Source organism: Protopterus annectens, chromosome 9.part0 (assembly GCF_019279795.1).
Source record: "Protopterus annectens isolate FY-2018-M chromosome 9.part0, PAN1.0, whole genome shotgun sequence".
NCBI lineage: Eukaryota > Metazoa > Chordata > Ceratodontiformes > Protopteridae > Protopterus > Protopterus annectens.
This window is the reverse complement of record NC_056743.1, coordinates 1909612231-1909630659: the sequence shown is the minus strand read 5'-3', so window position 1 is coordinate 1909630659 and position 18429 is coordinate 1909612231. Positions and strand designations below refer to the sequence as shown.

The 18429-nt window shown below is 41.1% G+C and overlaps 1 protein-coding gene across 1 annotated transcript in view; it reads right to left on the bottom strand.

Annotated features, from left to right (window-relative positions):
• Positions 1 to 18429, bottom strand: part of VAV1 (vav guanine nucleotide exchange factor 1) — a gene marked incomplete at its 3' end in the record, with an annotated part of 1650237 nt that overhangs the window by 411538 nt on the left and 1220270 nt on the right. The window contains 1 exon segment of the mRNA XM_044084720.1: positions 5441 to 5538. Within this exon segment, the coding sequence (XP_043940655.1) occupies positions 5441 to 5538 (98 nt within the window).

Genomic DNA, 18429 nt, shown 5'->3' with positions numbered 1-18429 from the left:
ACCTTTGCTAACACTGCATCTGTGCCGTGCTCTCACTGCATCTGTGCTGTGCTCTCACTGCATCTGTGCTGTGCTCTCACTGCATCTGTGCCATGCTCTCACTGCATCTGTGCCGTGCTTTGCTATCAGTGGTCTAGACTATAGCAGTGACACAGACAAAGGTCCAGTTTCATTCTTGAGTGTTTCCCCTGAATGTCAATAAGGCTGGTATGAGTGTGTACATTATGTGGGGATCATTGTCAGTTTTGTCTCACATAATTGTTTTTTTTCTGGATTCTTTTCTCACTGTGAGAGGGACATTTGGGGGATGTAACCTCTGAATAGCTACACTGACTTATCTGATTGATGTGTGTACTCATGCTTGGATATGTGATGCATGTATGACATATGTGTGATAAATTGTATGATGACATATGTATGATGTATGTGTAATGTATTGTATGATGATGTATTTATGGCATATAACTAAAACCAAATAAATAACGGTGATGGATATAGAACGGCTTCTTTATTTATTGTTAAGCGCTTTTTATTTGTCTCAAATAGCAAACTTCATCAGACAACCTATTTGAGATAAATGAAAAGCACTTAACAGTAAACAAAGAAGCCTTTCTGTATCCATCACCGTTGTTTATTTAATTTTAATTATATAGTTTGTGCACTTTTTGGTTCGTTTATATTATTTATGGCATATGTTAGATGTATTGTATGATGACGTGCATAACATAAGTGTGAATAATTGAATGATGATGTAAGTATGACGTATGTGTGACATTGCATGACAAATGTATGACATATTGTATGATTACGTATGTATGACATATATGTGTGATGTATTGTATGATGATATAGGTAAGACATAAATGTGACATATTTTTTGATGACATATGTATGACATATGTGTGCTGTAATGTAGAGCACTTGTAACATATCTGCTACAGTGGTTACCTGTGCTAAGATGCTTCTGTGACACATTGTGGTCTGAATGCTCTGGGTTTGGTTACAGTCCACCTGCTAAGGTGCTTCCATAAGACATTGCATGTGGGGCTCTTGGTTTGGTTGCACTCCACCTGTGGATATGATACATTTCACAGGTATGTGTTTTTATGATCCATTGCACTCTGGTACCTGCAGAGTCTCACATTTACATTAGTGACATGTGGAATGACTTGCTTCAATGACTCACCTCTAGACAACCATTTTTATTTTTTACCTTTATGGTACAGCACGGGTCCATGGCTAACACTCCCTTTTGTTAGGCCTGGTGCAGGGTGGTACATCACATTACTGTACATGGTACAGCACAGGTCCATGGCTAACACTCCCTTTTGTTAGGTCTGGTGCAGGGTGGTACATCACATTACTGTACATGGTACAGCACGGGTCCATGGCTGACACTCCCTTTTGTTAGGCCTGGTGCAGGGTGGTACATCACATTACTGTACATGGTACAGCACGGGTCCATGGCTAACACTCCCTTTTGTTAGGTCTGGTGCAGGGTGGTACATCACATTACTGTACATGGTACAGCATGGGTCCATGGCTGACACTCCCTTTTGTTAGGTCTGGTGCAGGGTGGTACATCACATTACTGTACATGGTACAGCACGGGTCCATGGCTAACACTCCCTTTTGTTAGGCCTGGTGCAGGGTGGTACATCACATTACTGTACATGGTACAGCACGGGTCCATGGCTGACACTCCCTTTTGTTAGGCCTGGTGCAGGGTGGTACATCACATTACTGTACATGGTACAGCACGGGTCCATGGCTAACACTCCCTTTTGTTAGGTCTGGTGCAGGGTGGTACATCACATTACTGTACATGGTACAGCACGGGTCCATGGCTGACACTCCCTTTTGTTAGGTCTGGTGCAGGGTGGTACATCACATTACTGTACATGGTACAGCACGGGTCCATGGCTAACACTCCCTTTTGTTAGGTCTGGTGCAGGGTGGTACATCACATTACTGTACATGGTACAGCACGGGTCCATGGCTGACACTCCCTTTTGTTAGGTCTGGTGCAGGGTGGTACATCACATTACTGTACATGGTACAGCACGGGTCCATGGCTGACACTCCCTTTTGTTAGGTCTGGTGCAGGGTGGTACATCACATTACTGTACATGGTACAGCATGGGTCCATGGCTGACACTCCCTTTTGTTAGGTCTGGTGCAGGGTGGTACATCACATTACTGTACATGGTACAGCACGGGTCCATGGCTGACACTCCCTTTTGTTAGGCCTGGTGCAGGGTGGTACATCACATTACTGTACATGGTACAGCACGGGTCCATGGCTGACACTCCCTTTTGTTAGGTCTCTGGTGCAGGGTGGTACATCACATTACTGTACATGGTACAGCACGGGTCCATGGCTGACACTCCCTTTGTTAGGCCTGGTGCAGGGTGGTACATCACATTACTGTACATGGTACAGCACGGGTCCATGGCTGACACTCCCTTTTGTTAGGTCTGGTGCAGGGTGGTACATCACATTACTGTACATGGTACAGCACGGGTCCATGGCTGACACTCCTTGTTAGGTCTGGTGCAGGGTGGTACATCACATTACTGTACATGGTACAGCACGGGTCCATGGCTGACACTCCCTTTTGTTAGGTCTGGTGCAGGGTGGTACATCACATTACTGTACATGGTACAGCACGGGTCCATGGCTAACACTCCCTTTTGTTAGGTCTGGTGCAGGGTGGTACATCACATTACTGTACATGGTACAGCACGGGTCCATGGCTAACACTCCCTTTTGTTAGGTCTGGTGCAGGGTGGTACATCACATTACTGTACATGGTACAGCACGGGTCCATGGCTGACACTCCCTTTTGTTAGGCCTGGTGCAGGGTGGTACATCACATTACTGTACATGGTACAGCACGGGTCCATGGCTGACACTCCCTTTTGTTAGGCCTGGTGCAGGGTGGTACATCACATTACTGTACATGGTACAGCACGGGTCCATGGCTGACACTCCCTTTTGTTAGGTCTGGTGCAGGGTGGTACATCACATTACTGTACATGGTACAGCACGGGTCCATGGCTGACACTCCCTTTTGTTAGGTCTGGTGCAGGGTGGTACATCACATTACTGTACATGGTACAGCACGGGTCCATGGCTGACACTCCCTTTTGTTAGGCCTGGTGCAGGGTGGTACATCACATTACTGTACATGGTACAGCACGGGTCCATGGCTAACACTCCCTTTTGTTAGGTCTGGTGCAGGGTGGTACATCACATTACTGTACATGGTACAGCACGGGTCCATGGCTAACACTCCCTTTTGTTAGGTCTGGTGCAGGGTGGTACATCACATTACTGTACATGGTACAGCACGGGTCCATGGCTAACACTCCCTTTTGTTAGGCCTGGTGCAGGGTGGTACATCACATTACTGTACATGGTACAGCACGGGTCCATGGCTGACACTCCCTTTTGTTAGGCCTGGTGCAGGGTGGTACATCACATTACTGTACATGGTACAGCAAGGGTCCATGGCTGACACTCCCTTTTGTTAGGCCTGGTGCAGGGTGGTACATCACATTACTGTACATGGTACAGCACGGGTCCATGGCTAACACTCCCTTTTGTTAGGCCTGGTGCAGGGTGGTACATCACATTACTGTACATGGTACAGCACGGGTCCATGGCTAACACTCCCTTTTGTTAGGTCTGGTGCAGGGTGGTACATCACATTACTGTACATGGTACAGCACGGGTCCATGGCTAACACTCCCTTTTGTTAGGTCTGGTGCAGGGTGGTACATCACATTACTGTACATGGTACAGCACGGGTCCATGGCTAACACTCCCTTTTGTTAGGCCTGGTGCAGGGTGGTACATCACATTACTGTACATGGTACAGCACGGGTCCATGGCTAACACTCCCTTTTGTTAGGCCTGGTGCAGGGTGGTACATCACATTACTGTACATGGTACAGCATGGGTCCATGGCTGACACTCCCTTTTGTTAGGCCTGGTGCAGGGTGGTACATCACATTACTGTACATGGTACAGCACGGGTCCATGGCTGACACTCCCTTTTGTTAGGTCTGGTGCAGGGTGGTACATCACATTACTGTACATGGTACAGCACGGGTCCATGGCTGACACTCCCTTTGTTAGGCCTGGTGCAGGGTGGTACATCACATTACTGTACATGGTACAGCACGGGTCCATGGCTAACACTCCCTTTTGTTAGGCCTGGTGCAGGGTGGTACATCACATTACTGTACATGGTACAGCACGGGTCCATGGCTGACACTCCCTTTTGTTAGGCCTGGTGCAGGGTGGTACATCACATTACTGTACATGGTACAGCACGGGTCCATGGCTAACACTCCCTTTTGTTAGGCCTGGTGCAGGGTGGTACATCACATTACTGTATTATTTTATATCCAACTTCTCCCACATATAATTCACTTTCTTACAATGGCCTTATTTTTGCACACATTTACATGCTACCATTTCATGTAATATTTTGTTATATAGCTCACTTTGGACCTTACTGCTCACCATCTCCATGACTTCTCTTGCCTCAGTGTTCTTGCTGCATGCATTCCCATTCTTCATATATTTATGTCAGTATTTGCTGATGTTACTGACATCAACATTAAAAATCTTTCAACTTGAATCAGGTACTATGGTTTTGCATGGACACTCATTGTTTCCTTATTGCATTGAGATGCGGCCACAAGGTAGCTTAGTATGGTCTGGATGGCCACCTACGCTGCAGCCATGTGCAGAGACTCCTATTCATTCAATGTGCCTTGGCTGCATGCATATGTGATTAACAATGCTGCTCGTCACCCCAGGAAGGTAAATAGGGTTGGCTTGGCTGTGCTGCATCTCAGCTGTTAATGAATCCCTATAGTTCTTTTGGAACAGCAAAGCCAGAATGGTTATGCAGCTTATTTTTCAACTTACAGCATATGCCATATTAGTTACTATATAAGTAATAAATATAACAGAAGTCAATCCTACTTGATATTCCAAAGGAGATAGTTCAAAAAATATCACACAAACACATCGTCAGGATCAGGATGCAGTTTAAACACCACAAAGTTCAGTGCTTTTATCTTTACAACAATTACACACATGAAGTTTATCAGATCAGGACTTGTGTTTATGGTTTTGGTGCCTGTTCATTGCTGTTTTTGCTGGATCTGGATTATAAATATGAAATACTTAATATGTAACAGTTCAGTAGTATATTATTTAAAAAACACTTTTTTTGTGTTATACTTCTAACTACTTTGCAACAGAATTTGTGAAACAAGGAATAACTTCGGTATCAAACATACAGTTAATATTATTCATTATCTGATCAAATGTATAGTGATAAAAACCAGAAAATGAGTGCAAAGACCTTTTATCACATATTGAAAAGTAGCTATGACTTTGATCATTCATTGTTGTTACCTGAGCTTTGTTTTCCACATGAAGAGACTCGTCCTAAGCATTCCTTGTGAGCTGCTACCTTACATTTGGTACAGCGATATCCTTGGTAAAACATTCCTCTGATCAGAGAGAAAAAAGCAAAACTTATATTAGCAGAGCTTGGACACTATTTTGCACAGTAAAGTGATTAGCATGCAATGCTTATTGTAAAACAAAGATAGCAATTTCAGCAGTGTTTGGAGCATTTTATATGAAGACGTTATTACCGTCACGATATGCATGCAGATAACACTTGTTGATTTTGTTAATCTTAGCAGCTTGGAGAAAATTGTTAAAATTCCATCAGAAGATACAGTCTACATCTAATCTTAAGAAATATGGTATACAGATGTAGAATACAACACTTTTTTCTTGTTTATCCTGAAACCAGACCCAAACACTACTTAAGGTGTTAGTAAATATACAGGCAACGCAGTAATATTTGATTACTTCAAAATTCTATAGCTTTGAAAAAAGGTGCATAAGTTTGACTGCAAAAGTGCAGACCCCTAAATAAAAATGTAACTTACCATAAGTCCATGTTAACATTTTAATTTATTTAACAGTCCACAGGACTGGCCCAATGTTTCCATTTCCTGTAATTGACTGATTCATTCTTTAATTGGTGCAAGAGCACTCTGACCCATTCATTCCCCGTGGAGATGAGAGTTGGGTACTAGGGAGTGGGTCAGTCCGCATGGCTTTGCTGATTGCTGCCTTTGATAGCTGTATTCACAGTTCTGCATGTGCTAAACCTCCCAACTAAGCAGCATATTACTCAAAGCATGGAGCATATAGCTCGAAGCACCATGGAGCATATGGCTCGAAGCACCATGGAGCATATGGCTGAAAGCAAGGAGCATATGGCTCAAAGCATGAGGTTTCCAGGCTCTGTTTGTTACCAGCAATACATTTGCAGCTGTCACTAGTGCAGGTAGCCAACCTGCAACCATCTACCAAGGACAGGTGCACTGGATTCAGCTGCTCAGTCCTATCTCCCCTGCCTGGTCCATCCAGTGTTGAAACCACTATTCAAATACACATAGGTCATCGGAGGGGGTCACACTCAGGGCTTTATTCATCTGCACCGTGGGCTAGGTTCTGGATTAACATTTTCTGTTTCCCATGTCTATGTGTGCAAGTGTGTAGACACACACACACACACACACACACACACACACACACACACACACACACACACACACACACACACACACACACACACACACAAACATGGATGCAACAGAAAAGAGTAAGCACTCACATGAGTGACTGCTTCTTTTTACTGATGTAAAAAACAAACAAATGATCATGCTTAAGAACATTTTTAATAGCAGTTTTGTTGGCAGCCTTTTGAATGAGATTGTAAGGGAATTTGCTGCTGTGCAATCTTGTAGTTGGAATATATAATTATTATATCAGGGGCTGGGGAGTGAAGTGGTCTTGCAAAAAAATCAGTTTTAGTTTCTTCTGGATTTGATCATTTTAGTTTCACTCAAAAATGTTTACTTTATGTTCTCTCATTTGAACATTCTGCATTTCCAGATACAAGACATATAGCAACATGCTGAGTGTATTAAGTGTTTTGTACCATCAAGTACTGGGTAAAGTGACGAGTGTGTATGAATATGCTCACAGAATGTAAGTCATGTGATTTTTTTGCATTAGCTGTTAAATTGTCAGTTACTTGCTGCGCAGAAGAAATGCGTCTCTTTAAAGGGAATTCAGAAAGATGTTAGTTTATCAAGTGGAGGATCTGCAAACACATAAGCTGTAGCTTCAGTGGAGATCCCGTTGGTATGAGGTATGACAGCCTAGTTCAGGCCTGATATAGGGCCCCACCTGCTGAAAGTACCAGTTATACAGAGTTGCAATCTGGACTGGGAAGAAGCCTACAACATTGTTTTAGAGTAGCCCATTTGTTACAAGAGCATTATAAGGCTGTGCCTATAATGGAGAAAAACTCAGTGTAGTGTTATTTTGAGCATCTGCTCATACTTCAAAGTTACAGAGTCACTTGTGATAAAATACTAAATAAGCTATCACCTTTTTTGGTTGTACTGTGTAGTAACTATCTAAACTTTGTTCTTTTCTGTAATTAGCGCCTCTCATGCTTCTAGAGCTCATGCTGGTGAGTATGTGGACGGTTGATGAAGGGCTCGCCATATACCATTCCTGATGGTTACGCTTCTAATTCTGTATAAAGTGGTTATGATGGGCGGTTGATTGAGGGCTCACCATATACCATTCCTGATGTTTCAGCTGCTAACGCTGTATAAAGCGGTTATGATGGGCTGTTGATCGAGGGCTCGCCATATACCATTCCTGATGTTTCAGCTGCTAACGCTGTATAAAGCGGTTATGATGGGCTGTTGATCGAGGGCTTGCCATATACCATTCCTGATGTTTATGCTTCTAATTCTGTATAAAGCGGTTATGATGGGCTGTTGAAGGGCTCACCATATACCATTCCTGATGTTTATGCTGCTAATTCTGTATAAAGCTGTTAAGATGGGTGGTTGATCGAGGGCTCGCCATATACCATTCCTGATGTTTATGCTTCTAATTCTGTATAAAGCGGTTATGATGGGCTGTTGAAGGGCTCACCATATACCATTCCTGATGTTTATGCTGCTAATTCTGTATAAAGCTGTTAAGATGGGTGGTTGATCGAGGGCTCGCCATATACCATTCCTGATGTTTATGCTGCTAATTCTGTATAAAGCAGTTATGATGGGCTGTTGATGAAGGGCTTGCCATATACCATTCCTGATGTTTACGCTGCTAATTCTGTATAAAGCTGTTATGATGGGCTGTTGATGAAGGGCTCGCCATATACCATTCCTGATGTTTCAACTGCTAATGCTGTATAAAGCGTTTATGATGGGCTGTTGATCGAGGGCTCGCCATATACCATTGCTGATGTTTATGCTGCTAATTCTGTATAAAGCAGTTATGATGGGCTGTTGATGAAGGGCTTGCCATATACCATTCCTGATGTTTATGCTTCTAATTCTGTATAAAGTGGTTATAATGGGCTGTTGATGAAGGGCTCGCCATATACCATTCCTGATGTTTATGCTGCTAATTCTGTATAAAGTGGTTATGATGGGCTGTTGATTAAGAGCTCGTCATATACCATTCCTGATGTTTATGCTGCCATTTCTGTATAAAGTGGTTATGGTGGGCTGTTGATCGAGGTCTCGTCATATACCATTCCTGATGTTTATGCTGCGAATTCTGTATAAAGCAGTTATGATGGGCTGTTGATGAAGGGCTCACCATATACCATTCCTGATGTTTACTCTGCAAATTCTGTATAAAGCGGTTATGATGGGCTGTTGAAGGGCTCACCATATACCATTTCTGATGTTTACGCTGCTAATTCGCTATAAAGCGGTTATGATGGGCTGTTGATGAAGGGCTCACCATATACCATTCCTGATGTTTATGCTGCTAATGCTGTATAAAGCTGTTATGATGGGCTGTTGATCGAGGGCTCGCCATATACCATTCCTGATGTTTCAACTGCTAATGCTGTATAAAGCGTTTATGATGGGCTGTTGATCGAGGGCTTGCCATATACCATTCCTGATGTTTACCCTGTGAATTCTGTATAAAGCTGTTATGATGGGTTGTTGATTGAGGGCTAGCCATATACCATTCCTGATGTTTACACTGCTAATTCTGTATAAAGCGGTTATGATGGGCTGTTGATCGAGGGCTTGCCATATACCATTCCTGATGTTTATGCTGCTAATTCCCTATAAAGCTGTTATGATCGGCTGTTGATGAAGGGATTGCCATATACCATTCCTGATGTTTATGCTGCTAATTCTGTATAAAGCTGTTATGATGGGCGGTTGATCGAGTGCTCACCATATACCATTCCTAATGTTTACACTGCTAATTCTGTATAAAGCAATTATGATGGACTGTTGATCGAGGGCTCGCCATATACCATTCCTGATGTTTATGCTGCTAATTCTGTATAAGCGGTTATGATGGGCAGTTGATCGAGTGCTCACCATATACCATTCCTAATGTTTACACTGCTAATTCTGTTTAAAGCAGTTATGATGGGCTGTTGATCGAGGGCTCGCCATATACCATTCCTGATGTTTATGCTGCGAATTCTGTATAAAGAGGTTATGATGGGCTGTTGATGAAGGGCTTGCCATATACCATTCCTGATGTTTATGCTGCTAGTTCTGTATAAAGCTGTTATGATGGGTTGTTGATCGAGGGCTCGCCATATACCATTCCTGATGTTTACGCTGCTAATTCTGTATAAAGCTGTTATGATGGGCTGTTGATGAAGGGCTTGCCATATACCATTTCTGATGTTTACGCTGCAAATTCTGTATAAAGTGGTTATGATGGGCTGTTGATCGAGGGCTCGCCATATACCATTGCTGATGTTTATGCTGCCAATTCTGTATAAAGCGGTTATGATGGACTGTCGATGAAGGGCTCGCTGTATACCATTCCTGATGTTTACGCTGCTAATTCTGTATAAAGCTGTTATGATGGGCTGTTGATCGAGGGCTCGCCATATACCATTCCTGATGTTTATGCTGCTAATTCTGTATAAAGCGGTTATGATGGGCTGTTGATCGAGAGCTCGCCATATACCATTCTGATGTTTATGCTGCTAATTCCGTATAAAGCTGTTATGATGGGCTGTTGATCGAGGACTTGCTGAAACTGTTTGCTAAGTGTAGAAACTGTGACCAGAAGCTTATGCAGCTGTAGCAACAATTAGCATTACTTGCAAATGTAGCCACTAACCTCACAAGTAAACCTTCAATGAAAAAAATTAGCAATGTGATGGGCTGGTATCATTGAACTCTAGCACACTGAAACCAAGCCGAGTAGGTAAAAGTCCAGTCACTGCAGCTAAGAGAAGAGGCTTTAAAATGCATATGGATATGAAGGGAATTGATCACTCAGAGTATAAGAAACTTAAAAAAATAAATGTTTTTCTGTGGCTGGGATAACCTGTGAAGTTCAGTCCATAAAATGTTGCAACTAGTCTTTCAAAATTTAACAAGCCAGTAATAGAGCAGGTACTATTTATTTGTTTATTGGCAGTTGCTTACAGGGAAAGTCTAACTGGGTACAAGTGCCCTTTTTAGCAGTGGCTTGGGGAGAAAATCTCCAAGATATCATATTGAATGCAGTCAGTATTTACAATAACAAATCTTACATTGCAGTTTCAGTGAATACATGGCATAATAGTCAGTATAATAAAACGTGTATTGATATTTACAAACATTACATTTTCAAGTCTTGTGTTGAGACTTTACAGATAGAAGATGGTGTCTAAGGCAGGTAGGAGTAATTTAAGAAATGCGATAGAGAGAGGTATTAGAGCAGACAAGCAAGTCTGAGTGTTAACAGAGAAGCAGTGATGGAACTGTAATTTGGTTGTGCTAATTAGAAGTAGGTATAGCAGTTTAAGAGGTGCAATAAAGTGAGGTATTAGAAGGGGATAAGCAGGTTAAGTGATTTAGTGCTTTAAAGAGAGGTATAAGACAGGTGATGGGGGTGTTAGAGAGCCATGCCCCAGATGAGGAGAAGGGACAGAGCCAGGAGGCAGTGAGGAAGTCTTTTTTTCTATGATTGAAACATATTCTAAAGCTATGGCTAGAAAGAGATAGTGGAGACAGTTTGAAATGTTGACATTTTAACAGTGGACAGATTTGAGTTTTGTGTATTAATATTCAAAAATGGGTATTGCAAAATGATCCCAAGAAGTCAACTTTTGGTAAAATGCTTATTGGTTAAAGACCCAATGTTTCCACCTGAATTATCTTCTTCTAAATACAAAATTGCAGTGAGAAATGTACCATCTTCTGTCAAACAGAAAGCTGTAAGTAATGTGTCAACTTCTTTCATTTGTGAGTGGAAGGTCACATTGCTAAATTCTGTTCATAGGTTCATAGGTGGGTACTAGGCTATCGGCCCTAGGGCCCATACAAGCCTAGCCAAAAAATGTACCCTGGCTTTCGCCACCCAAGAAAATTATTTTCCTGTGCCCCGTCGAGCAAAGCCACAGAAGTGATCCCCGGGGTGAATTTCCCATTTCCCATCCAATCATCAAGATTTTTCTTGAAGAGTGCTAATGAGGAGCTCTGTTTGACATAGATAGGTAGTCTGTTCCAGAGTATGGGAAGTCTCTGGGACAGGAATCTATTCCTCCAGCATGTTCTGTTTATTGTGGTGACAAGGTTTAGGTCCTTAGAGCATGTAGCTCGGAGGGATTGGGATTTCTTTAAGTGGAGCATGTCCAACAGCTCTGGGTTTGACATAGCTTTGTATGTTAGGCAGAGATCGCCCCTGAGTAGGCGATATGCAATGGAGTAAAGCTGTAGTTTTTTGAGACGGTCTGCATAGGGCATCTGTTTGAGGCCAGTAATCCTCTTTGTGAGGTATTTCTGTGGTCTTTCCAGTTGTTGTAGATGTCTTGTGAGGTACATACCAAAAGGGGCATTGTACTCTATAATGGGTCTAATGAGTGATGAGTAGAGGGGAACAATGACCTCTTTTTTTCTGGATGAGAATCCTTTTGTGATGAGATGAGCCACATAGAAGGATTTCCTGACCACTGTGGCGATGTGATTATCAAAGCAGAGACTACTGTCCACCTGTGTCCCAAGGTCTCTTATCACATTTTCAGAATTAAGTAGACTACCAGCTATGTGGTGTTGTATAATACAGGAGATAATGCTAATAACAGAAATGTGAATACTGAAATGTATCTTACCAAATGAAATGGTTCCTGTGGAGTACGACTGAATTACAGTTGGAATAATTAAGTGAGCATTACATTATCCTGTAACAATTAAAAGTTGGTAAAGTATATTGGATTTCTTGAGGGAAGATACATTTGAGTCCTGTTAGACCCTGGAAATACTATTAACCCTAACAATTGATTCCCTGGTGTGTAAGTATAAAGTGAGAAACAACCAAATGCAAGTGATATGCATTCATGGTGGTAGAAAAGAATACCCCCCCTCACATATGTAGAAAATTAAACCAGTTCTAGAAAAAGTGTTACAACTTGTGAGCGTAATTCCAGAACTGACTCATGATATAATATTAGAAAAGATGTGGTGGCACAGTGGTGCACTGGTTAGTGTTGTCACCTCACAGCAAGAGGTTCTCATGTTCAATTCTCAGCTACGACACCTTCTGTGTGCAGTCTGCATGTCCTCCTTGTGGATGCCTTCTGTGTACAGTCTGCATGTCCTCCCTGTGGATGCCTTCTGTGTGCAGTCTGCATGTCCTCCCTGTGTTTGCATGGGTTTCTCCAGGTGCTCTGGTTTTCTCCCACATTACAAAGACATACGTCTGTAGCATTTCTCCCCGGGCCTCCACTAAAAATGAGCTCTGTCCGAGTTGGACTTTCCTGATAAACAAATGTTAAATAAATAAAAAATAAACATCATAGACTGATACACTTAACAAGGAGGTGGTGGAAGAATATTTTGATATACCCATTCAGTATGATAATGTGGGAGGGACAGCAAGGACAGTGATCTACAATCAAAACTAGAAGGGAGGTAGCACAATATAAAGAATCCTAACTGCTATCAAAAAGGTTCTCTAATGTTAGAGCAAAGAAATCCATATTCTAAAATGTAGGATAGGGGTACTCCATGTTATATTTAGCTGCTATTAACTGGCCTTATTTTCACTGTGAGTTACTTCATACAGCTGTTGAGATGGTACAATTATAATGCCTACTATTGGCTAACAGCTGTTGAGATGGTATTATTGTAACACCTATTACTGGCTAACAGCTGTTAAAATTATGTTATTGTAATACCTATCACTGGCTAAAAGCTGTTGAGATGATATTATTATAATGCCTATTAGTGGCTAACAGCTGTTTGTGGTGGTGGTGCTGTGGTAGCGTCGCCTCACAGTAAGACGCTGTCCGGTTCGATTCTCAGCTAGAGCGTCTTCTGCGTGGAGACATGCGTGAATGGGCGTACCTTCGTTGAAGGCTGTGCATCAGGCCTGGCAAGCCACTACATAAAAATCAACTGCCAATCATTAGCGGACCGGAGTTCCGTTGTGGTGACCCCTAACTGGGAAAAGCCGAAAGACACAAACAAACAAACTGGCTAACAGCTGTTGAGATGGCATTATTGTAACACCTATTAGTGGCTAACAGCTGTTGAGATGGCACTATTTTAACACCTATTAGTGGCTAACAGCTGTTGAGATGATATTATTGCAATGCCCATTACTAGCTAACAGTGGTTGAAAAGATATTATTGTAACACCTATTACTGGTTAACAGCTGCCAAGATGATATTATAACAACTATTACTGGCTAAAAGCTGTTGAGATGATATTTATTTATTTATTTAAGTTTGATGACCAGGGAAGTCTACTGGGCTAAGAAGAGTCCGTTTTCAGTGGATGCCTGAGGAGAAAATCTCCACAATAATTGCAAGTTACAGTTCACATGTTACAAAAGGCCATAGTTCATACAGCTAATTAAACATTTACAGCTAAGCTCCATTATATTTGCAATTGGCTTGTCACAATGTTACAAAAATGAAAAGACATAATTCAATACAGAAATTTCAACATTTACATAAAGTGAATATTTTTGTTATAAACTCAATTGTATGTTTAACATTTCAAAATATATAGCAACTAGCCATTAGTAGGTTAGGAAAATATTATGCATGGAGAGGGTAATAGTATATTTAAGATTGGAGAGTATAGTACAATAGATATTAGAGAGAAAATTAGTTTTTGGTAGGGGAGGGATTGTTTTGGGTAGGATGAAGTAATAGTAGAGGTAGTTGGATGAGTCAGTGCAAGGTGGAATGGGGGGGGTTAAGTTGGAGTCTGGCAAGGGCATTCCCATTTGCAATAAAGATGAGAGAGTTGCTGGGATTTGAAATTTGTATGGTTAGGTAGGTTGTGTAGGTGTGTGGGGAGAGAGTTCCACTGTTTAGCTAAGGAGTGGAACAGCAGTAGCTGGCCAGGAGGTCGCGCAGGTTTGTGGACCTGAAGAATATTTTGGTTTTTGGATCTGAGTGAGCGGTTGGGAATGTAAGGTTTTAAGGAAGTAGCAAGAGCTGGACAGTTGGCAGGTTTAAAGATGAATAAAATGTCAAAATCAGGCTGGAAATAGTGGTCACAAAACACCAATAGTTTTTGACTATTGGTGTTTCTTGACTTCATTATTTCCAGCCTGATTTTGGCGTTTTATTCCTGATGAAGTTTATCATGCTTGCAACTGTGGTTTTACAGTTTTGCTTGGTTTGGGTAGTTCAAGCCAGCTGAGGGTGAGGAGGGATTGGCAGTGGTGGGATGTGTTTTTTGAATTGGTTGCAAATTTGGAGATATTGTGGTAGCAGGATTCAAGTTTGGATCGAAGGCCAAGGTAGAGATTGGTGAAAAGAGGGGCACCATACATAAGGGAGGGGAGTAGGAAGGTGGATGCAAGAGTATGACAGGTACAGGGGCTTAGGAAGCGGTTGTGCCTGTAGAGGAGACCTAACTTTTGGTGGATTTTCTTGATTGTGAAGTGGATGTGGGTGTCAAATTTTAGTTCTTCATCAATAATGATACCAAAAAGCTTGGTGTTGGGAACAATTTCAAGGAGGGTGTTGGTTTGGCTTTGTATGGTGAATGCAGATTTGTCAATGGAGTTTTTGGTAGAGGAAAATGCTAGTTGGGTTTTTGGTAGGAGCTCAGGGGGGGAGAAGGCTGAGCAGATGATTGCAGAGTCATCTGCATACTGGATGATAGATGAGTCTGGGATGGATTGGTGAAAGTTGTTAATGAACAGGTTGAAGAGAAGGGGGCCAAGAACAGAACCTTGTGGGACACCTGTGGGTGTGGGAAGGAAAAGCGAGGTTGAAGTTTCCCATTGGACAGGTTGTTGGCAGTTGGACAAGTAGCTGGAAAACCAGGCAATGGTGGTGGGAGAAAGCTGTAGGGTGGAAAGTTGGGTTATAAGTAGGGTGTGTGAGATGGTGTCAAAGGATACTATTGTAATACCTATTACTGGCTAACAGCTGTTGCGGTGGTATTATTATAATGCCTACTACTAGCTAACAGCTGTTGAGATGATATTATTATAATGCCTACTACTGGCTAACAGCTGTTGAGGTGGTATTATTAAAATGCCTATTACTGGCTAACAGTTGTTGCGGTGGTATTATTATAATGCCTACTACTGGCTAACAGCTGTTGCGGTGGTATTATTATAATGCCTACTACTGGCTAACAGCTGTTGAGATGATATTATTATAATGCCTATTACTGGCTAACAGCTGTTGAGGTGGTATTATTATAATGTCTATTACTGGCTAACAGCTGTTGAGATGATATTATTATAATGCCTATTACTGGCTAACAGCTGTTGCGGTGGTATTATTATAATGTCTATTACTGGCTAACAGCTGTTGAGATGATATTATTATAATGCCTACTACTGACTAATAGCTGTTGAGGTGGTATTATTATAATGCCTACTACTGGCTAACAGCTGTTGCGGTGGTATTATTAAAATGCCTATTACTGACTAATAGCTGTTGCGGTGGTATTATTAAAATGCCTATTACTGACTAATAGCTGTTGAGGTGGTATTATTAAAATGCCTATTACTGACTAATAGCTGTTGCAGTGGTATTATTATAATGCCTACTACTGGCTAACAGCTGTTGAGATGATATTATTATAATGCCTACTACTGGCTAACAGCTGTTGAGATGATATTATTATAATGTCTATTACTGGCTAACAGCTGTTGAGATGATATTATTATAATGCCTACTACTGGCTAACAGCTGTTGAGATGATATTATTATAATGCCTACTACTGGCTAACAGCTGTTGAGATGATATTATTATAATGCCTACTACTGGCTAACAGCTGTTGCGGTGGTATTATTAAAATGCCTACTACTGGCTAACAGCTGTTGAGATGATATTATTATAATGCCTACTACTGGCTAACAGCTGTTGAGGTGGTATTATTATAATGCCTACTACTGGCTAACAGCTGTTGAGATGGTATTATTATAATGCCTACTACTGGCTAACAGCTGTTGAGGTGGTATTATTATAATGCCTATTACTGGCTAACAGCTGTTGCGGTGGTATTATTATAATGCCTACTACTGGCTAACAGCTGTTGAGATGATATTATTATAATGCCTATTACTGGCTAACAGCTGTTGAGGTGGTATTATTATAATGCCTACTACTGGCTAACAGCTGTTGAGGTGGTATTATTATAATGCCTACTACTGGCTAACAGCTGTTGAGATGATATTATTATAATGCCTACTACTGGCTAACAGCTGTTGAGATGATATTATTATAATGCCTACTACTGGCTAACAGCTGTTGAGGTGGTATTATTATAATGCCTACTACAGGCTAACAGCTGTTGAGGTGGTATTATTATAATGCCTACTACTGGCTAACAGCTGTTGAGATGATATTATTATAATGCCTACTACTGGCTAACAGCTGTTGAGATGATATTATTATAATGCCTACTACTGGCTAACAGCTGTTGAGGTGGTATTATTATAATGCCTACTACAGGCTAACAGCTGTTGAGGTGGTATTATTATAATGCCTACTACTGGCTAACAGCTGTTGAGATGATATTATTATAATGCCTACTATTGGCTAACAGCTGTTGAGATGATATTATTATAATGCCTACTACTGGCTAACAGCTGTTGAGGTGGTATTATTATAATGCCTACTACTGGCTAACAGCTGTTGAGATGATATTATTATAATGCCTACTACTGGCTAACAGCTGTTGAGGTGATATTATTATAATGCCTATTACTGGCTAACAGCTGTTGAGGTGGTATTATTATAATGTCTATTACTGGCTAACAGCTGTTGAGATGATATTATTATAATGCCTACTACAGGCTAACAGCTGTTGAGGTGGTATTATTATAATGCCTACTACTGGCTAACAGCTGTTGAGGTGGTATTATTATAATGCCTATTACTGGCTAACAGCTGTTGAGATGGTATTATTATAATGCCTACTACTGGCTAACAGCTGTTGAGGTGGTATTATTATAATGCCTATTACTGGCTAACAGCTGTTGTGATGCTATTATTAAAATGCCTATTACTGACTAATAGCTGTTTAGATGATATTATTATAATGCCTATTACTGGCTAACAGCTGTTGTGATGCTATTATTAAAATGCCTGTTATTGGCTATTCTTTGCAATCTCTCTTTCTAAACTGCAGACACTGAGTGACAAAGTGGTCAAATAACACTTCAAGACATTTACCATCCTTGTAAGAAATAAAGTCTCCTGATTGACATGGAAAAGAAATCAACTTTTGTCCCTTCTGTAGCCAGCTTTGTAACACTGGGTATTCTTACATGGTCTAGAAACTTCACAGGCATGAGGTATTAGTTACATTTATTACATAATCTGTGAAAGGTGCAATAATCTTCACAACACAGAGGTAACCCTTTCACTTAAAAATATAGCTTTTTTGCAACACATTTATACCACCCACACTAGTTCATAAATCCACCTAAAATATATACTGAACCTGTCAAAAAGTCACTTCCAAAGTCTTCTACAATTAGGAAAGTTAAGTCTCATCGTAAAAATAGTAACACCAGTCTTTTTGAAAACATCCCAAAGGTGCAAAATATCCTAGCCCTCAATTTATGGAGCCAGAAAGTGGAAAGAGGAGTACTAAAAATGAGAGACGAAGACACAAGGCAAATGTACAATGATGCTAACGTATCCTAAGTAACCTTTATCAGGCATTGTATAATAGACAAGAAACTATTGTACACCTGGAGGCAAGAACAGATGAATTTCTATCAGATTTGGAAATTCCATAAGTTAATGGGGAAAAGGTTATAACTGTTTAAAAAGTATTACAGCAGAGGAAATAAAAGCTAGAATAAATAAACAGGTAACTAAGA